The sequence below is a fragment of the Chroicocephalus ridibundus genome, chromosome 12 (assembly GCF_963924245.1).
Source record: "Chroicocephalus ridibundus chromosome 12, bChrRid1.1, whole genome shotgun sequence".
NCBI lineage: Eukaryota > Metazoa > Chordata > Aves > Charadriiformes > Laridae > Chroicocephalus > Chroicocephalus ridibundus.
In genome coordinates this window covers 630801-649746 of record NC_086295.1, presented here as the reverse complement: position 1 = coordinate 649746, position 18946 = coordinate 630801, and the positions used below count along the sequence as shown (strand labels likewise).

The 18946-nt window shown below is 51.6% G+C and overlaps 1 protein-coding gene across 1 annotated transcript; it reads left to right on the top strand.

Annotated features, from left to right (window-relative positions):
* The first annotated feature begins 616 nt into the window (after positions 1 to 616).
* On the top strand, positions 617 to 17070 carry APCDD1L (APC down-regulated 1 like). Its single transcript, XM_063350380.1, has 4 exons — positions 617 to 921; positions 12289 to 12418; positions 12795 to 13347; positions 15546 to 17070. Exons 1-4 carry the CDS (start codon positions 885 to 887, stop codon positions 16308 to 16310), a joined length of 1485 nt encoding a protein of 494 aa, XP_063206450.1. The 5' UTR covers positions 617 to 884; the 3' UTR covers positions 16311 to 17070.
* The last annotated feature ends 1876 nt before the right edge of the window (positions 17071 to 18946 follow it).

Genomic DNA, 18946 nt, shown 5'->3' with positions numbered 1-18946 from the left:
AGAGTCATCCTCAAAGGGTCCTATATTTTTTCAGTGTGGGATGTTGAGGGGGTTGTAAAGGCTTTAGGCTCTCCAGGGGACGCACTGGTGTCCCTTGACGGCCCCGGCAGCGGCGGCTGAAGATGAAGGAGGGCTGTTGGGTCTGAGGGAGCCATGGCCCGCGGTGGCCGGCGGGGCCAGGCCGTGGGGATGAGCCCCACCGAGGAGAGACGGCCCGAGCCCCACAGCCCGGGGGAGCCGGGCCAGCCCCACCGCCGCGGGTGGAGGGACACCGCGCTGGCCCGGCCGCGGGGCCCCCGGGGCACAGAGCAGCCCACCACGGCCACAGCGCCCCGCGGCCTGGGCGGCCACCGGGGCCGGGCCCTGAGGGAGAAGTGCCGGGCCCTGAGGCGAAAGTGCCGGTCCCGCAGCGGGGGTGCCGGCCCCGGCCGGGGTGCTGTCGGCCGGCCGTCGCGGCGGGACAGCCCTCCTCCTCCTCCTCCGCCTCCTTCTCCGCCTCCCCCCGCGTGTGCGGTGCGCGGCCGCATGTGGGGCGCAGGCGGCGGAGTCTCCACCTCTTCTGGCAACTCGAACCTGTGGCTGCCAAGCTCCATTAAAGCCATCAGCAGTCGCGGGGACGCTCTCCGCGGCGAGGGCGGGGTGGGTTGTGGTGGGGTTTTTAAAAAATACATATTTTACTCTTCTTCCCCCTTCGCCAGACGCGCGGCTGAGCAGAGGCAGCGCTCCGGAGCCCCCCCGGCCACGCGGGCCGAGGCCGGGTCCCGCCGCCGCGGGCACCGGAACGCCGGAGGCGGCCCATGGCCGCGCCGCCCCGCTGAGCCCGCGGGCACCGGCGGCCGTCCGGCCCCCCTGCCGCCGCCGGGCGAGGAAACACAGCGGCCACCATGGCGCGGTGCTGGTGGCTCGCCGGGCTGCTCCTAGGTAAGGTGGCACCGGCGGCAGCTCCGCTCCGCGGCGGGGGGAGGGGAGCGGGAGCGGGTGCCCGAGTCGGAGTCGCCCCCTCGGGGGGGCTCCTCGCCACCCCCCTCTTCCCCCGGGCGCTGCGGAGGGGCTGGAGGAGGCACGGGGTTGCCAGGAGGGTGCAAGGAGTTGGGGTGCAAGGGGACTGTGCGGAGAGGGCGAAGAAACAGCAAGGAGGGTGCGAGAGGGCTGTACGGGGAGCGCAAGGAGGGCGCGAAGCAGTGGCCGGGGCGTGCGCGGGGCTGCAGGGGGTGTGCGGGCGCACCGCGGGGCGGGCGCAGGAAGCTGCAAGGCGGCTCTCCGTGGGGCCGGCTCGGGGTCCCCGGGGAGTCCCCGCCGCCCCGGGCCCTGCTGGCGGGGGCAGGAGGCGCCGGGAGCCCCGCCGGCTAGCTCCCTGCCCCGCTCGCCCCTCGGTGCCCGCCCGGCCCGCGGAGGGTTCCCCGCCGAGCGCTCCCGCGGAGCCCGGGCGGAGCGTCCCGCTGCCCCGCGCCGCCCGCCGCCGCCGGCCCGCCCAGGGGGGAGCCCCGGGGGGAGCCCGGAGCCCCGGGGATGCCGCCGAGCTGGGGGACCGGGGAGGGGGACAGCCCTCCCGCCGAGGGGCTTCCCCGCCGCCACTCCCGTCCCCTCCGGAGCGGGCTGCGGCGCTGCCGGCCCGGCTGGAGCCCGGTCGGGGCTGCCCCGCGCGCGGTCGGGGGGGGCTGAGCCTCTGCCCCCGCCCGAGGCTCCCGGAGTGCTGGGGGTCGCTGTCCTCCCCCGGGAACCCTGCCGGGCATTCCCCCTTGTGGCTCGCTCCTGCCCGGAGCTCTGCGAGTGCTTGAGCTGGGTTCAGATCCAGGAGGGCTCAGAGGTGCTTCACTGGGAATTGGGAATTATCCCTGGGAGGGTCCAGCACCTGCCCCAGCAGGGGACACCTTCACAGGCCGTGTCCTGCTCCGTGGACGTGCCACTGAGTCCCGTCTGCATCTTTGCAGCTCCCTTCCAGAAAGGCATCTCTCAACCCCGCAGTTCTTGGAACAGTTTCAGAAGAAAAGGTTCTGGCTTAAGAGACCATATGAGAAAACAAAGACAACTGTGCTGTGAAAAAAGGCAAAATGATGTCTGTTTACGACAAGGAGCAGAGCCTGAGGGAGGCTCCTCCATCCTTGGAGAGAGTCTTTTCCTTGGAAAGGCAAGGGAGACCCTCGGTTGAGACACCCCTGAAGAGAAGGGGCAGGGGAAGGGAAGGGTGGGAGGGTGCCCCGGGGCCCCCCCGCAGTCTGGGCACTGGAGATCCAGACACCTGGGTTCCTGCTGCGAGTCCTTTCTGACACTTACGTTTTGGGCAACAAAATACCACGCTGACTTGCCTCCCCAGCTCAGGGCTTCGGTTAGTGATCATTGCAAAGGAATCGTTAGTGACAGCTATCAGACATTACTTGCATTAAGTGTAAAAGACCAGACTACGGAAAGAAATCTCTAAGCAAGGTACTTCTATGGGGTTACTTTGCTGTTCTCCTTACGCGGGGTCTTTGTCATATGTTGTTCCCCAAAGATAAGGCTTAACAGGTTAAGAAATACATATTTTCTTTCTCTATATATTTTATTAGCTGAAGTTGCTCTGCTCAGAGATCTGTTACACTGCATTATGTAAGGTTATTCACTTAAGTCTAATTAAAATACTTATTTCTTAAATCTTCATACAATTTATTTTAGTCCAATCTAATTTAAACTCTGTGCTTCTTCCATCTGATGTCAGTGAGAGAATTTCCATTGACTTCAGTAAGAACAGAAGCTGGACCTTAAAACATATATTTAAATAGCTAAGTCAAATCCAGAACTCGTTAAAATCAAAGCAAGGTTTGCCAGTGACTTCACTGGGAGTGAGACTGGCATGCTGTATTTTGCATAAAACTGAGCGTCAGCATGACCATGACACCAATGCATAATTAGTTGAAAAAGCGCTTTAGTTGGGAAACTGAATCTGATTTTGGAGTCTCCTCCAGCAAAGAATCACTCATTCCTGGAAATGTCCTCAGAGACTTGCTGAGTTTTACCTAAGCTTTCATTAAAGTCTTTACATTCCAATAACACCACGCTGATATTTTTCAAGTGTAGCTTCTCCTACATGGCTTTAACATAAAAGATCTATTCTTGTTTTCAATGTTTATTTTTAAGGTTGAAAATTATAGTATTGGGGTAAGATAAGATCAGCAGTTGCATTCAATTACAAGATTAGGAAGAGAATCCCATAAATGATAGTAGTACATTCAATATAGAGATGTGTGTGTGTATTTACACGTGCATATATATGTGCTTACTATTAACATCATTGTCGTTGGTTCAAATATGTGTTTAGGCAATGTTTACTTAGCTAATTTATTTTTTCCAAGTTGGTAGTTTTTATTCTTTTATTTCTCAAGCTGGCCAAAAAAGCAACAACTAATGTATTATATCGGATCGTGTGATATGACTCTATTTGTTCTCTCCATAATTATAGGTTAGCCGTGTTTCAAAGTATATGGATATAGATAAAAACGGGGTTGAGATGTAAAAAAAGCACAAGTGAAAAAATACCGTGTGGTTTCTATATTTTCCCCACAAGCACAAATTGTTGAGTAAGGAGATTTTCAAAAGCCAGAAATTGCTATGAAGAAAACCAAAGCTGGAATCCAATGCTAGGGGAGGCTGCATCTGGCAGAACAAAGTTTGGAAAGAGATTTCGCTTTCAGTGGGATCCTGTGTTTCCCCACAACAGAGCATATGTCATCTATAAAGACAGCGCTTCCATGCACGAGATACAATCGCTGCTAAAATCAACCTCAAAATTAGGAAGCACCTATGCAATGCCGTTACGCAATTCCTTTGGTTTTCTTATTTATTTGCTGAGGGAGATAAAGCTATGAAAACAGAGAATTCCTAACTTCAGGATTTTAAGATGGTGCATCTCAGATACAATAATACCAAGAAACCGACAGAATGTGAGAATTTTAATGTGTGACCCTTCTTCTGTAGGCTACGAGTGCTGCCAGAGACTGAAAATACGATTCATAGAACAGCTCCTTCTCTACCTAGTTTAAATGGTGTACGACCTGAGGGGTTAGTAATCTGCAGTCTGTAGTTTTATTTTCTTAAGGATTTAAAAGGTCTCATGCTCTAAAATGCAAAATTAGGGAAGTTCTGTTTCTGTGCATTAGGAAAGGAATTCTGATGGCTATTTGAAATGCCAAAGCTGCAGAGTGTTAAGTGATAAAAGGGTTGAAATCCATCATTATTTTTGCGTTTTTCAGGGTGATGGTGTGAAAACCGTGTCTTTCATACTGATGTTTTCTCATTTTCAGTGAATAACTTATTAAATCATCGCAGTTTGAGTTCAGCTGAAACTGAGAATGCTGCAGTGAAGCTCAGCTCCTGTGGCACGGTTAGATGGACGTTTGGATCGGTGCAACAGCAGCTCTGGACTTAGGGCTGGTGTGATGGTACATAAATCAACAGGAGAAGGCTCACCCCGAGTGTTTGAAGAGATTTGCTCGAGTGTAGTTCTTAAAATAATGCTTTAAACTTGAGTGTATCCCTTCAGTCGATCACTGGAGAAGTCCCCTATGGTTTCTGCTGGGTTAATAAGAAACACTGACAAACGTGCGACGTTTTGGCCTCGTCTAAGTCAAAGACAGAGATCCTTGGCGGCGGGCGCTCGCCCTGCGTGCTGAGACCACGTGTACACCACGCTCCCCGCTGAGACACTTGAATTCACCTCGTTCACACTCTTGCTAAATCCACAAGTGCTGGACACTGGCAGGTTATGGCTTTTAAGTGTCTCTTCGCCCATGTTGATACAAAAATACAACGACACGTTCTTTTCAAAGCTTTTCAGAGAAAAAAATAATTTTTTTGAGTTAGACTCCCTGGAAAAGACAGATGAAAATATAAATGACAGCAAAGTTTTGCTGAAAAAATGCTCTTAAGTTTTGTTAGTTTTGAGTAGCGCGAGTCCCGTTATTAGATTATGCGGCACGTAGGTTGAATGTCAACTTTGATTTTAGCATCTGTCGGCAGCGTTTAAGAGAACTGGAACACATCAAAACTTGGCTAATGTTGACAGGCAAAACAGTAGACTGAAATTTCAGGCTATCTAGAAACCACACCCAGACCCCAAAACACATGTTAGAAGTAACTTTAATTCTGTGCTTCAGCTGAACAAGTAACCTTTTACTGTGGTCACTTGTGATTCTAAGTCAAACATGGCGTGCTTATTTCTGCTGTGGGCTACGTATCAGTTTACCACCTTTCTGCAGAGCACTTTTTCTGAGGATACCTTCTGCTACGACTGCTTTTGAGTGCGCTCCTCATCGCAGGAGCCAAGCCACCTCAGACTATTGGATCCTATTAGATCCTATTTTTATTGCTATAAACAGTATCCCTGCAGCAGCGCCAAGAATCCTGTTGTGTTAGGTGTAAATAAGTAGAGAACAAAAGGATCGTTCTTGCTTTAGTGGGTTTATAATCTAATTTCCTGGACTTAGATTTTCAACGGTGAGCACCTGACGTGGCAGGGACCGCCTGGGATTCCCAGCTGTGTCCAGCAGTGCAGTACCCACCGCACTTGTTACGCACCTAAAAGCCTTTGTGCATCCAGCCCCTATTTCTAGTCCCGCGGAGGCCGAGCAGCGGTTGCGATGAGGGAAGGATGTGTGCAGGCAGGAGGGCAGCTGCCTCCCGTGGGAGCAGGGGGGCTCCTCGGCAGTGGCGGGCCGAAAGGCCGCTCAGAGCATCCCGCCGACTCCCTGCCGGGAATAACTCCGGGTTATTCCCTGCTGTAGTAGCGCTTTGTTCAGCCCCTCGAAATCCTGCCAAGCAAGTGGACTTTGCTGCCTACTGGATCGTGCCGCAAGAAGTTCACCCTGATATACAAGCCACATTTTTTCCTCTCTTCATTCACTCCCAACAGAACCTCTTTATTCACTGCGAGGAATTCCTTCCCTTCCTTGGTGTTTATGCTTTGTGAATATTTATAGGCTGTTATCATGTCTATCTTGCCGTCCCTCAGCCAGGCTACGTGCTCTTTTAATCTTGGTTCGTAACTCAATCGCTCCCACCCCCTCATCGTTTTTTGTTGTTCTACTCCCATCTCCCGCCAGTTCCAGTTGCTCGTCTTGCTTTGGGTGAACGCCGTATTTATGTTAATGTGATGTGGTGGGTGGTCCTCTCTGTGCTCGTGGTCCATGAGAGTGATTTAGACGTTCGAAATGAGGTTGGCATTTTATAGCCAAGCCATGGCCTGATTGCTGGTTCCGCTCTTCAAAGCACTCCGGGAAAAAATATGCTTAGCCATCACTATTAAAAATGGCCACGATAGCCACTAATAAAGTGTCTGTGCAGGGCTTCCAGGGAATTGCCAAAACTGCACGGGTGCTCTATACGTTCAAAATGGTGGTGTGCTGTTAATTTCAAAACCATGTGCTGTATTTTCTAATGAGTTTCCATCTCATCTAAATTGAGGAAGATAGAGGTAATATGAATATGAATTCCAGTTAGAATTTATCTGAGTCACAGCTGTAGCCCCGGGGTGTTGTTCAGCCTTGGCCTGGGTTGGTTTGCTTTCGTTTTTGACAGTAAATGCTTTCCCCCATGTGTTCTCGCCAGTCTCTCACTGTCTAGGAACCCAGGGGATTAGAGATCATCTCACGGTGGTCTTGCCTGTCTCACCAAATTAAAATTTAAACTTTCACCAGTGTTTAAGGAAAAAAGCTCTAGCATTGCCCTTCTTTCCCTCAGTTTCCTTTGCTTCTCGGTTCTCCATTTCTCTGTGACAAACTTCTGCAGCACCACTGAGTAGAGTTTAACACAAGTCACGATGTTTTAGTGTAGCCTGAACCCATTTGGTTTTTTCAGTGCTTGCCGATGCTGAAAAACAGAAGGCACGTAGCAGTCACCGCATTAGTCCTTACCTCTCCTGAGGAACCATCCCTCTCCCTCCAGGCTCTGTCCCGGAGCCGTGGGGGGGGGTCGTGCGTTGGCGCGGGGGAGCCCTGTGACTTCTCTGATTGCCAGAAGTGCCTTAAAAACTGTCGATCAGCTCGCCACAAGCGCTTCAGTATTTTAATTGTGGACGTGAGACAAATTAGGCAATGATCACAGCCTCAGAGTAAAGCTGGGCTAAAGCCATAAAACATGCCGTCGGAACCTCTTTGCCAACATGTCGAAAGCACGTGGTGAAACCGTGTTTTGAGAATTTCTCTGAAATCCTGAGCTGCTTGGGAATTTTGAGTTAGCTGAGTTCCCTCTTAGGATCCGCAGCATTTCATAGAGGATTACGCTGCGTAACGCGCAGGAAGGTCATGGTGATGCTCTGCAGTGATAGGTGACGCAGTACATTTATTGTGCCGTCCTTAGCAACTGAGAAACATCTAGTGAATTCAAAACATTTTACAAATAGCACCAACTGAGCATCAGACTGGTGACAGCGCTATATGTAATTATACCCCTTTTACAGACAAGTAAGAGAAGGGATGGATAATAGAAATACTTCTCCAGAAGCCAGACAGTACTGCAGTGAAAGCGCTGGCACCCTCCCTCAGCCACTCGACCACATTCTGGCTTCGATTCAGGGAGGCATTACTAATCAGGAAAAATGCTCATGCACTGGCTTAATTTCAAGCACATGCTTAAGTTTCACTGAAACCAATTAGACTTAAGCGTGTGCTTAAGTCCTGTCCTGAACTGGGTTCAGTTTGCCGATATGCAAGATGAAAAGTTCTGCTGTGATACAGTTTTCCAGTGGGTCATATGTGAGTTTTATAACTTTATAGTACTGTAATGTAAAATGTATCTCTTCCCACAGAATTGCTCCCTTGGGAATGCCTTATTCTGAGTGAATTAAAAGCATCACTAACTTAATCTCCATACAAATGCAAGAAAAATTGATTTGTTAAATACAAACATTTTCTTTGCTTTTAAAAGAATGCTTATTGCCGTAGTGGCTAACCCAGAATCCATTCTGTGTCTTCTCAGGAGAGAAAAATGCTGAAGAAAAACTGTTTTGCTCTGTTAATGAAGTCTGTGTGGATAAGTATAATTCGCTTATGCAGAATATATGGATATATTTCCTATCGTCCATTTCATTCCAGTCTGAACATTCCTCAGAAAATATCAAAGCTTTTATGTCATCTCTAAATGAAGAAATGTGTAATGCTCCATGACTTCAGGCACTGATCTTATCCCTGTGAATGGGTGACTAACTGAAACATTAGAATTATAAATGGGAATAATAAATTCTGGCCATAGGAGGCAATAACATGTAACAGATTAAGCAATCTAGCTCTGGAGAAGAGCTGATCTACAGTAACTAATTTGGTGCAAACTGTAATGTATGCATTTTCTCCTCCATTTGCAAAGAAACAGATGTGACTCGACTTTGCTTTTTTCCAAAGTCAATCTGCTTGGGGAACACAAACAAGATTTGTTTCCAGCAAGGCATATTACTGTATTTCTGTCCTGGTTGGTGTTTTTTTCCCTTCAAAAGTGAGAAGTGGCTCTGAATCTGGAGCACAGAGCAGTTACCTAGCACAACCCCCCTGGCAGGCTCTCATCTTCAGGCGTGGCCATGGCCTAGGGATCTTTCATCTTAATTTTACCAAAAATTTACTTTGCGAAGAATTTCCAGTTCTGCCTTTCTGTCGTTTGATGCTGTGGGTCTGATTTTTCTGAAGGTCACTTACACGAGTGAGCGTATGGAATAGCTGGTCGGCAGAAGCTGCTGCTCTTGTCTCCAGGCTGGATGCGGTTTCTGCCGATGGCAGCAAGCAGCCGCCGGTGCCGGTTGCCGGCATTGCCCCAGCGCTGGTGCAGCCCCCTCGCCCCCAGACGCTGGGCCGGCGCTTTGGATGCAGCACGCACCGGAAAGCTGGAAAAAGATCCTGGTTTGTGTAGCTGCTGCGCTGAGGAGCTCTCTGGAAACGCTTGCGGTTAATCGATACAGACAGGCGGGATAACGAGTGAGTGGAGGAGATCGCAGTTGGGGATTCTTTTTAGATTTTCCTATGAGTGAGTATTTTTGTCTTGAAGATGAATTGTGAATAATTCCTTCCTCCTGCCCAAGAACGCTATAAAGTGGCTAATTTGTGTCTGTTAAGATGGAGAGAGGAGCTGCTCCGATGTGCTTCACCAGGGGCCGAGTAGCAGAGCAGCGTGTGAGTGACGGCCACTTTATGCTGCTCTTGGAATGGAGATGTGCCCTAACTACAGAGTCTAGGGCTGGAATGGAACTTTTCCAGCTTGAAAGGATGTTTGGATCTGGTGGGGCTGGGCTGGAGTATTTGAGAGAGAAAAGCAGCCACAAAATCTGGACACAAGCCAATAGCTTTTGGTTTAAGGATGCATCCAGCTTGGAATCTTGTATACGGCTAAGTAAGACAAAATCCCTAGGAATTCCCATCATGTCAAATATTTACATTCGGGGGGCGGGGGGGGTACTTGGGCTTTTTTTTTTCTCCTCCCCTGTGGAGTTTCATCCTGATTATAAGTTCCCTTTTCTATCGGCTGTGTCAAAATGCAGTGATTGCATTGCCAAAGTGTCTGTGCTCTCAAACAATGTAGACTTTTAGTGTTTCTGCCAAAAGTAGCAATAAGGGTTTAGGCAAAAATTGAAGCTTCTGCTGCAACAAACACACACAGAGCGCAGTTAGCAAGTTGAGAACAGGGCTATACTCTGTGCTGTTGTTTCGGTACAGCTATAGACTACAGCGACTCCTCTAGAGCCTTTCTGTCCTTATGAGCAAGAGCAAATTTGACCTTATAGTCCATTACCTCTAATACAAATACAGTTATTTTTTACCGTATTCTCTAGGATAATGATTTCGTATTTGTTTTAAGTGTAATTCAGTTTAGGCTGCCCTCCAAAAGCTTTGCCAGTAATTCGGCCTCTTGAAAGGTCAGTCAGATGAAACTTGGCATATTTGGCAGGTGAGTAAAAGGGCCAGAGGAGTGCGGAGCACACGGGAGTGAATCTGCCCGAGGCCACAGAGCGTCAACCGGGTTCATGGCAGAGTGATGAGGACACAAAGCCCCGACTCCTAATGGGCTCTACTAATTGGGCAGCCATGGGGCAGCCTGCATGGAGGCTGCAGCTGCACAATTAAAGGTTTAACTGATAGCAATGGGTTTTGTCGTCCAGTATTTTCCTCTTTTCATATGAGGTTTCATAGGAGCTGCTTTTTAGGAGGCACTAGTGCAAGCAGTTGTGAAGGATCTGGCTGTCGAAGCTCACCACATCCAGCCATTAAAGATGATAAAAACAGCACAATTGTGAGTCTGCTCCAAAAAGAGCCCTTAACACTAATAATGCATCTTTCCAGCTAGTTTAAGCACTCCAGTGCACAGTGAGGTAACAAAATCCAGGGCCGGTTTCACTGGCCTTTGGGTAGGTAGCCTGCTTCTGTTACTGCTCCCCTGCTTCGCCAGGGGCTTCACTTGCCATGTGTTTATTCCCTTTGTGGTCGTTTCGGGGTTTGTGTGCTTCGATCTACACAGATACATTGCAGGGACCCTGTTACTGTGACCTGCAAAGCCTTTGCAAATGGCAGTGCCACAGTGAGGAGACTCCAGATTTGTCCATCAGACTAAGTCTCAAGTTCTATATTACTAGATTAGTAATAAAATACTATTGGAGTGGAAACCTCTCTGCTTTGCCACATGGTCAGGAGCCTCTGACTTGCAGAGCAGACGTTTAATTACCGAGTTCCCATTTGACTTGGTCTGGGGCTTGTATTGGTGGCAAACTTGGATGCCGGAGATGTGTAAGAGGGGTTTAACCCTGTGTATGTGTAGGATGTGTTGATGCCAGGGATGAGCGGCTCCTGTCTCGGAATGAATTGGCTGTGGGAATCGGGGGAGCCTCCCTGGTAGACCCCAGCTGTGAATATCCCCTGGAGTGTTTATATTTGTCTGATTTCCTGAGCTTGTGAGCCAGGGAATTCTGCTGACGTTGCTCTTCAGCTCGAGTCTTGCCTATGGTTTGCAGCAGACCCGCATGCGCTCGCTTCGTCTGTGAACTCTTCGTATTAGGAAGGTGACGGCACTCCCTGAGCAGGGCCCGGGCCCGTCACCAGTGCGGCTGTCCCTTCTCCCCTGTGCAGGCAGATGACTTGGGTTTCTCTTCCCAGCGAAGGGAAATCTTCCTGTAAGGATCACGGGATGGTTCAGGTTATGCAGAAGCACGCACGTGGCACACAGGGACTAAGAGGAGCAGGTGTGACTCGGTGCCTGGGTCGCCTCGACTGAGGCACAGGCTGTGCAAACGTTCAGCATCCACACTCCGGATCTCTGTTAGATCCTTCTTTCCAGCCGATAGGCAGGCCGGGGGGCAGCCTGTGTCCCAACCATTGGTACGCAGTGAATAAAAGTTGGCTTGAAAATTTCCAGCGCACAGTGGGGCAGATTGCAAAGCACAGCTTGAGCGGGTGACCCCGGCCGGGCCCGTAAAGCCCGGCAGCGCTGGGCCGCGCCGAGGGACCCGGCCGAGGGTCCGGCTGCGCCAGGGCGGGCGGTGGGACCAGGGCAGAGCAGGGGGGCCGCAGCGGCTCCACTGAGAACTCGTCTCCTGCTGCTCCAAAGAGGCAAATCCCACCTTTCTCACTGAAGCAAACTCACGACGAGCGCAACAGAAGTTCGCTTAAGTAAAGAGTGAATAATATATAGGAATATATGTACATATATATGTGTGCATGCAAAGGTCTTCAGGATTTAGCTGAGTGTTCACACATTCCCTAAGCCAATAACATCCGTTGTTATGGGAAATGAGGTAAGTGGCAGAATTACTGTCCTTATGGCGGGCGACAGGCGAGTCTAATGTTCCCATGCTGTAATTCCCTGTTTCAGTTACTGCTTCAACAATAGCTTGTGAGAGAGAGAACACGAACAAAGAGCACTCAGTGTTATTTGAAGATTTCATCTAAAAAATAGTTGGACTCAGATGAGGCTCGAGTTGGAGAACAGTAAAATAAAAGACCTGTGTCCTCAACTAAGAGCTCGCTGCTCAGCGAACCCACGCGGGGTTTAACTCCCGTAACTGCCCCCTCAGTGCAGCCGAAGGAGTTTTTCTGGGCGATGCCGTTTAAAACATTTTCGGAGCCAGCGGAGCTGCCACAAACGCTCCCGGCGGGGCCGTCGGTGCGGGCCGGGCCCCCGCAGCGCTCCCGGCCCGGCTGCGCGGGGATGTGCCGGGGCGCGGAGCCCCCCGCAGCCGGTGCCGGCCCCCGCAGAGCCCGGGGGGGTGGGGCGGCACCCTCCGCGCTGCCCCGCGGTGCTGACGCCCCCCTTTCTCTCTCTCCCCCCCCCCTCTCTCCCCCCGCGCAGCCTGCGCGGCCGCGGAGCCCCCGCTGCGCTGGGAGCCGCGGTGCCGGCAGCAGCTCCGCCACCTGCGGGACGGCGGCGGGATCGCGGCGCGGCTGCCGCCCCGCCTGGAGGGACGCTGGGTCTCCACCGGGTAAGGCCCCCCCGGAACGGTCCCCGAACCCCGCGGAACCCCCGCCCCGCCGCGCCCCCCGGAGAAGGCGGCGCACAGGAAGGCCGCGCCTCCGCCCCCTCCCCACAGCCCCGGCCCCGGCCGGGGGGAGGCCGAGGTTCCCCCCGCGGCCCCCGGAGCCTCCCCCCCCGCCCCGCCCCGCGCTGCCCCTCGCCCGGGGACGCGGCCCGAAGCCCCCGGCGCTGCATCCGGGGCCTTCGCCCTCCGGCCGCGGGGTCCCAGCCCGGGCACCGCCCCCGCGGGCGGCTCCCCGCGCTCCCGCGTGCCCCCGAGGGATCTCACCCCGCAAAGCCCCGGCCGGGCGCTGCGGGGGCCCAGCGCTCCCTTCCACCCCCAGGTGCGAGGTGCGGCCGGGACCCGAGTTCCTCACGCGGTCCTACCTCTTCTACGCCAACCGCCTCTTCAAGGCCCTGCAGTTCTACTACTGGGACCCCTCCTGCCGCGACCCCTCCTACTCGCTGGTCATCAAGGGCAAGCTCCGGCTGCGCCAGGCCTCCTGGATCACCCGCGGGGCCACCGAGGCCGACTACCACCTCCACAAAGTCGGCATCGTTTTCCACAGCCAGAAGGCCATGCGGGAGGTGGCCTCCTGGATCAACACGACGGCGGGCTGCGGCGGGTTCCTGCGCCCGGGGCGCAGCTGGGCGCCTGGGGCCCTCTACGAACTGCTGAGCGCCAAGAGCGAGCGCGACTGCACGCCCGCCCTGGGCTTCGCCATGCACGAGCTGAGCCTGGTGCGGGTGGAGACGCGGTACCAGCCCGTGGCGCGGCCGCAGCAGAGCGGGAGCCGGCTGGTGGAGGAGCTGTACCTGGGGGACATCCACACCGAGTGGGGCGAGCGGCTCCACTACCGACCCACCGGCTACCAGCGGCCGATGCAGAGCGCCGTGGTAAGGACCATGCCATTACACCGTCAGAGCCCTCCTGCCCCGGGGGGTGCGGGGCTGCCGGGGCGCTGCGAGGGGTCACGCTGTCCCCGGGAGACGGGGGGGAGCTCAGAGAAACCAACAGCACAAACGAGCCGCGTTGGCGTGGGCCTGGAGCGAATGGCTTTTCTTTGGCTCCGTGTTCTCCTGGGAAATGCGGTTTCCTACTTTCCTGCATCAAAGCCAGTGAAAGCTTCGGGCTGTGCATCGCTAGAGGCTGCCAGTTTGGTCGCTTTGTCTTCCTCCCCTCGCCTTCGCTCTTCATCGTTGAGACGAGGTTGAGAGAGGAGCGAGGAAGCGACGTCTGCCATTAAATCATTCCCCAGTGGAATGCCATTTAGAAGAGGAAGTGGCCCTGAATAAAATTGTGTTGTTAATGCAGAAATCAAACTTTCCCTTTGACATAAAACAACTGAGCAGGAGACATGGTTGCATTTTATTTTATAGTTTATATTTTATTTTAATTTTTATTTTATTTTAATTTTTATTTTCCTTTTTTAATTTTTTTTTTTTTTTACTTTGCAGGAGGTTAGTTTGTTTCCAGGAAAGCGTATTTCTGTCTGAATCATAGCTAATCAATTCAGAAACAACTGAGCAGTGAGATGGGGTGAAAAAAGTTCTCTGAATTTTACCAGATGGAATTGAATTAACTGAAAAAAAATATTTGGGGGGCAACGTTTCCCCACACCCCAAACCGTGCCAACTGAACTCTGAAAAACACAGAGCAACACCCCTCTCCCCCTCGAAAGTGAGATTCTCAAATTGGTTAAGCTTGTGTTATCTTGGGCCAAAACCATATATATGAGCAAAACCAGATGGTAAACATAAACACTTTTAAAAGTTAATTTAAAACCAAACCTAAAGATACTGAAATTCACTCTCTGAATATCGCACTGTAATTAATCAGCTCACAGCTCTCCAATGGACCGGCACATGATGTCACCACTTGGCGATAATTAGAAGCTGACATACATTAGAAATAACTTCACACGACCGGTTTAAGCAAGTAAGGTTTTTGGCTCCATGTCTATAGTGATAATTTTATTGGGCAAGGATTTTTCTTTCTTTTTTTTTAAATTTTATTTCCTGACCCGACATTCATTTGCTTGCATTAGTGAGGGTTACACAGGTATGCTAGGAATCATTTTTTAACCCTCTTTATGAAAATATCACTCTTTTTCCCTTAAATTTATATCTGTTTTAAAGAAACCCATTCTCCCAAATTACCTTTCATTATCAAAGAATTTCCTGTCTAAGGAGAGCACATATATTTGCCAACTTCTGGGATTATTTAGCCATAATGTACTGCGTACTGTCAGCACTCATTAACGTGACAGTAGCAGTAAAGCAAGCTGAAAATGACTAAATTACAGTTGACTCCAATCAACTCACATGTAAATTACCCACCCTACAGTTAACTACCGAGTTATTTAACCTTGTTGCGTACGACAGTTCAGTAAAGATTAGCTCGTGTTCTAGAAACCGATGGTGCTCAGACCCCGGTTATTTAAAGACAAATCAGTTGTGCTCTGTGAAGCATAAGGAAAAGTCCCGAGCTGCACGAACCCTCCTGGCGCGGGACAGGTTCGGCTCCGAGCTCGGCAGGAGGCACAGGCGGCGGAGGAGGAGGAAGGGCCCGGTCCTGGTTTGGCAGCGGGTCCTTCCCTCCGGGCGCTGTGGCCGTTCGGCTGCGGGGGCTGCGAGCGGCCGTCGGTGCGGGGCGGCACAGCCACAGGGGCCTCCCACCGCTAAGGTTTCGCAGCCTTTTTGGGAAGACTCCATCGCTTTTTCTGGATCGGTGCGGAAACGCGGTGGTGCAGCCGACTTCTCCCAGCACCTTCCTCCTCCCCCGGGGGTTGCAGTGGAAAACGTGGGGAACGACGTGGCTGTCCCGAGGGAGCGTTCCCTGCCCGCGCCCCGTCCTCCCGCCCACAGCCCGTCCTTGGCGCTGGCTCGGGGCACAGCCCCGCGTCCTTCCCAGCAAACCAGGATAGCAAAGAGCCCGGCAGCACTTTACCTCACTTAATCTGCTCGGATGTCGTGGGCCACGTTCACCGCAGTTGAACACCCTGGTGCAGGAGAGGGGAGTTTCAGCTTTTAAAATATTCTGAAAGGGTTTTTGCCCATCAGTTTACAAAAATGTTACTTTCTGTCTTCTGCAGCACCATGTGCACCCTTGCCCTGCCTGTGGGATTATATACAGAGCTGATGAACACCACCCTCCCGTTCTACCCGCCCAAGCTCAGCTGCCGATGCAGCTCAGCGGCAGCTGGGTGAGCACCCACTGCGAGGTGCGACCTGCCGTGCTCTTCCTCACCCGCTACTTCATATTCCACGGTAACAACCACACCTGGGAAGGTTATTACTATCACTACTCCGACCCGCTCTGCAAACAGCCGACTTTCACCATCTACGCATCGGGGCATTACACCCAAGGCATCCCCTCCTCCAAAGTGCGAGGTGGCACAGAGCTGGCTTTTAGAGTCACTCAGGCTCGGGTGACGCCGATGGACCAGGTGACGGTGACGATGCTGAACTCCTCGGAACCCGGGAGCTGCGGGCTGACGAGCTCCTGGAGCGCCGGGGTGGAGCAGGATATCACACCCACCAACGGGTGCTTGGCTCTGGGCATCAGCCTGCCCCACACGGAGTACGAGCTGTTCAAAACGGAGCACGACGCGCAGGAGCGCAGCCTGCTGTACATCGGGGAGCGTCCCACCGACGGATCCAGCCCCGACAGCCCCGCCAAGCGACCCACCTCCTATCAGGCACCTCTGGTTCAGTGTGCCGGAGCGCCAGAGGAATTCTCTAACTACCTTAGTCTAAAATACTCGGGAAAAAAGGATGCTAATGGGAATGAAGCACTAAAACCTTTGCCTGTGGCCTTTTTATTGTTCGTAGCACTTGTGTTTTTAAGGTGGGACTAGTTATCTGTTCAGGTACAGCACAGAATTCAGATAGTCTTGGTGCTAGCATGATTTTCAGGTCCTTCAAATGAGCACATCTGGAATCAGTTTTACTCAGATTTGGAAATACTTTTTAAAAACACCCAACAACAGTGAATGAAGCCAAGAAGACATGCCTGCCTACATGCTGTTCGTCCTGTGGCTTTATTGCCTAATCTCCCCTCTTCTTTGTGTACAAATTTAATGTAGTGACATGGATGCGCTGCACATTGCAATAGAGAATTCAGCAATACGGGGGCGGGGGGAAGCGACATCAATTACAAGTGCTGCCTTGAGCTTTTGACATTGCTAAAATTTAATCAAGAGCTTGATTCAGATGTAATTCAAGCATCCGAAGTGTCGGCTGCTGAGTTTTTTTGAGGTTACGTTCCCTCCCATCGTACTCCTTATTGCTGTTCTTGCAAATCTGATCTGCAGAGTCAGTCAGCAATAAACAGTCAGCAAGTGCTCTTGATAAGGGCACAGTTAATCATGTCTTTTCTCAGTTCACAGACATTTTCTGCAGTTTTCGTGTGTATGCACACACACAAAGACACAACGCACACTCTGCCATTAAGCACGTACAAAAAGCAGCCCTCGCAGAGCCTTACTTTGACAGACTCTTGCGCCTGACCCCGGTCCTAAGAGAAGATACAGCAAATGGAAAAGGCTTCTGTGCACACCTGCTCCCACCTCCAGCGTTACCCAGCTGCAGACACTGCATCCCAGCTGCATCATTCCAGCTTTTCCACTGCCGACACTGCATCCCAGCTGTGTTACTCCGCCTCTTCCAGTGTGGTGCTGGGTGTGCGCTGGTGCGTCAGCAGCGTCCCTGTGTCCCTGCCCGCCCTGAGCATCAGGCAAAGGCGATGGCTGCACCCACTCACCAGGCACTGAGCGAAGCAGAAGGCTGCTTACAAGTCTTCTCAGGCCACATATTTTCACTGTCTCCTTTTCAGCAGGCGTTCTGGAGGACCAGTTGTTAGTCCAGCTCTCCTTTCAGTCGGTGTCACTTCCTGTGAAGAAGTTTTATAAATCTGCCTCTCGCGAACAACGGGCTGAGGAAATACTGGAACCAGACAGCACGGTCAGGTCAAACTGATTCCTACTGACAAGAAGCACAAACTAAGAAATTACATTCCCTGTCTGCTGCAGCTAAGAAGCGTATAATTTACTCGGAGAAGACCTCTTCCCAGTAGCTAAATCCTCTCCAGTAGGCCTATGTATCTTACACACAAAGGATATTTTGTTAAACCAGCTATGCAACAGCTATCTTCTTAATGCTGTATTTATGAACTTGCAGCTTGTACTTAGATAAATTATGGGTTTTATAACATAAAAATACTTTTGGGGAATCTGTACATTAATAATTCGAATGAGATGCTTATTAAATGCATACGATTGTGACATACATGTTGTCATCATGTTCGCGTGCTGCAGGCATGATCAAGTGTTCGTGGTGCGCATAGACAGTTATACTTCTGAGATGATACACAAAAAGGCCACGCTGGCTCCCTCTGCCATCGCTGGAGAAGACTTCTCCAGGGTTGGTCCAGCAGGCAGAACACCTCCCTCCGTTTCTGAGGGCTCTGGTGTTTTGTTGCCTGCTGCTGCGTGGAGATCCACAGGCAAATACCTGAAGAACTGGAAGTGCCTCTTGCAGAACATGGCACCTCCTTTGGGATGTCCCTGTTGGGATGCTGTGAATCGGGGCGAGTCCAGGGCAGCACGGCTGCCTCTCCTGGAAGCTGTACGCACGGCTTTCTCTTCAGCAGACCCGATTCCCGTCACCTTGCTAGAGCCGTCACTCTCTGCAGGCCAGAGAAAGGCCTGTGACTCAAATCAGCAACGGTACGTGTTTCTGCAGGAGCCAAAGATGGCCAGAATAGGGAACAGCCTTGTGCTGTCTTAGGAGGGTGGGTGCAGGAGGGAGACGGCAATTCCTGCTCTACGTTTACCCCCACGAATGAGATCTGTGTGCAGAATCTTCTTTTTTTCATTTACATAGTAGGGAAACTTCGCAAGATTTTGGATGTTGCATGGTGTAAGTACTCCTCCAAGGCCACGGATCCTTTCAAGGTGGTGTCGGGATTTACCCGATGTAAGAAGTTACAAGACAACATCATGCACTCGCCGCGCACTCGAGCGCGCTCCCAGCCCCGCTGTCGCAGGTGAGCGCTCGCTCCAGCAGCGCCGGGTGCTCGGATGCGGCGCCGCAAACTGCGCGACGGATGGGCCATGCTGAACCTCCCTCTGACCGCCTTGCCATTGTCCGCTGCTTCCCCCCCTTTCCGTACACTTCTGAAAGAAAAAAAGCCATGAAAAAGCTATTTGCATAAATAGCATAACTTTTATTGTTCACAGTTCTTTGGAGAAACATTCCTAAATTACACAGTTATTCTCTCTTAAGAATTTGTGCCTTTTCCAATTTGAGTTTGCCGGGTTCGATTGCCAGGCAGTGATTTTTGTTGTGTTGCTCTTTTTAACATCAGAAAGCTGCAGTGTTCAGTATTTTCTCCCCGTGAAGGTGCTTGTGCGCTGGAATCAAGACATTCTCAGTTCTGACAGATAAACTCAGCCAACTGATTTTCCCTCCCGCCCTCTCTAAGGCATTTCAT

Coding starts and splice junctions, on each gene's coding strand:
- APCDD1L (XM_063350380.1), top strand. CDS start 885: ATGGCGCGGTGCTGGTGGCTCGCCGGGCTGCTCCTAG. Junction 922..12,288: donor GCTCGCCGGGCTGCTCCTAG/GTAAGGTGGCAC, acceptor CCCCCCGCGCAG/CCTGCGCGGCCGCGGAGCCC. Junction 12,419..12,794: donor GGACGCTGGGTCTCCACCGG/GTAAGGCCCCCC, acceptor TTCCACCCCCAG/GTGCGAGGTGCGGCCGGGAC.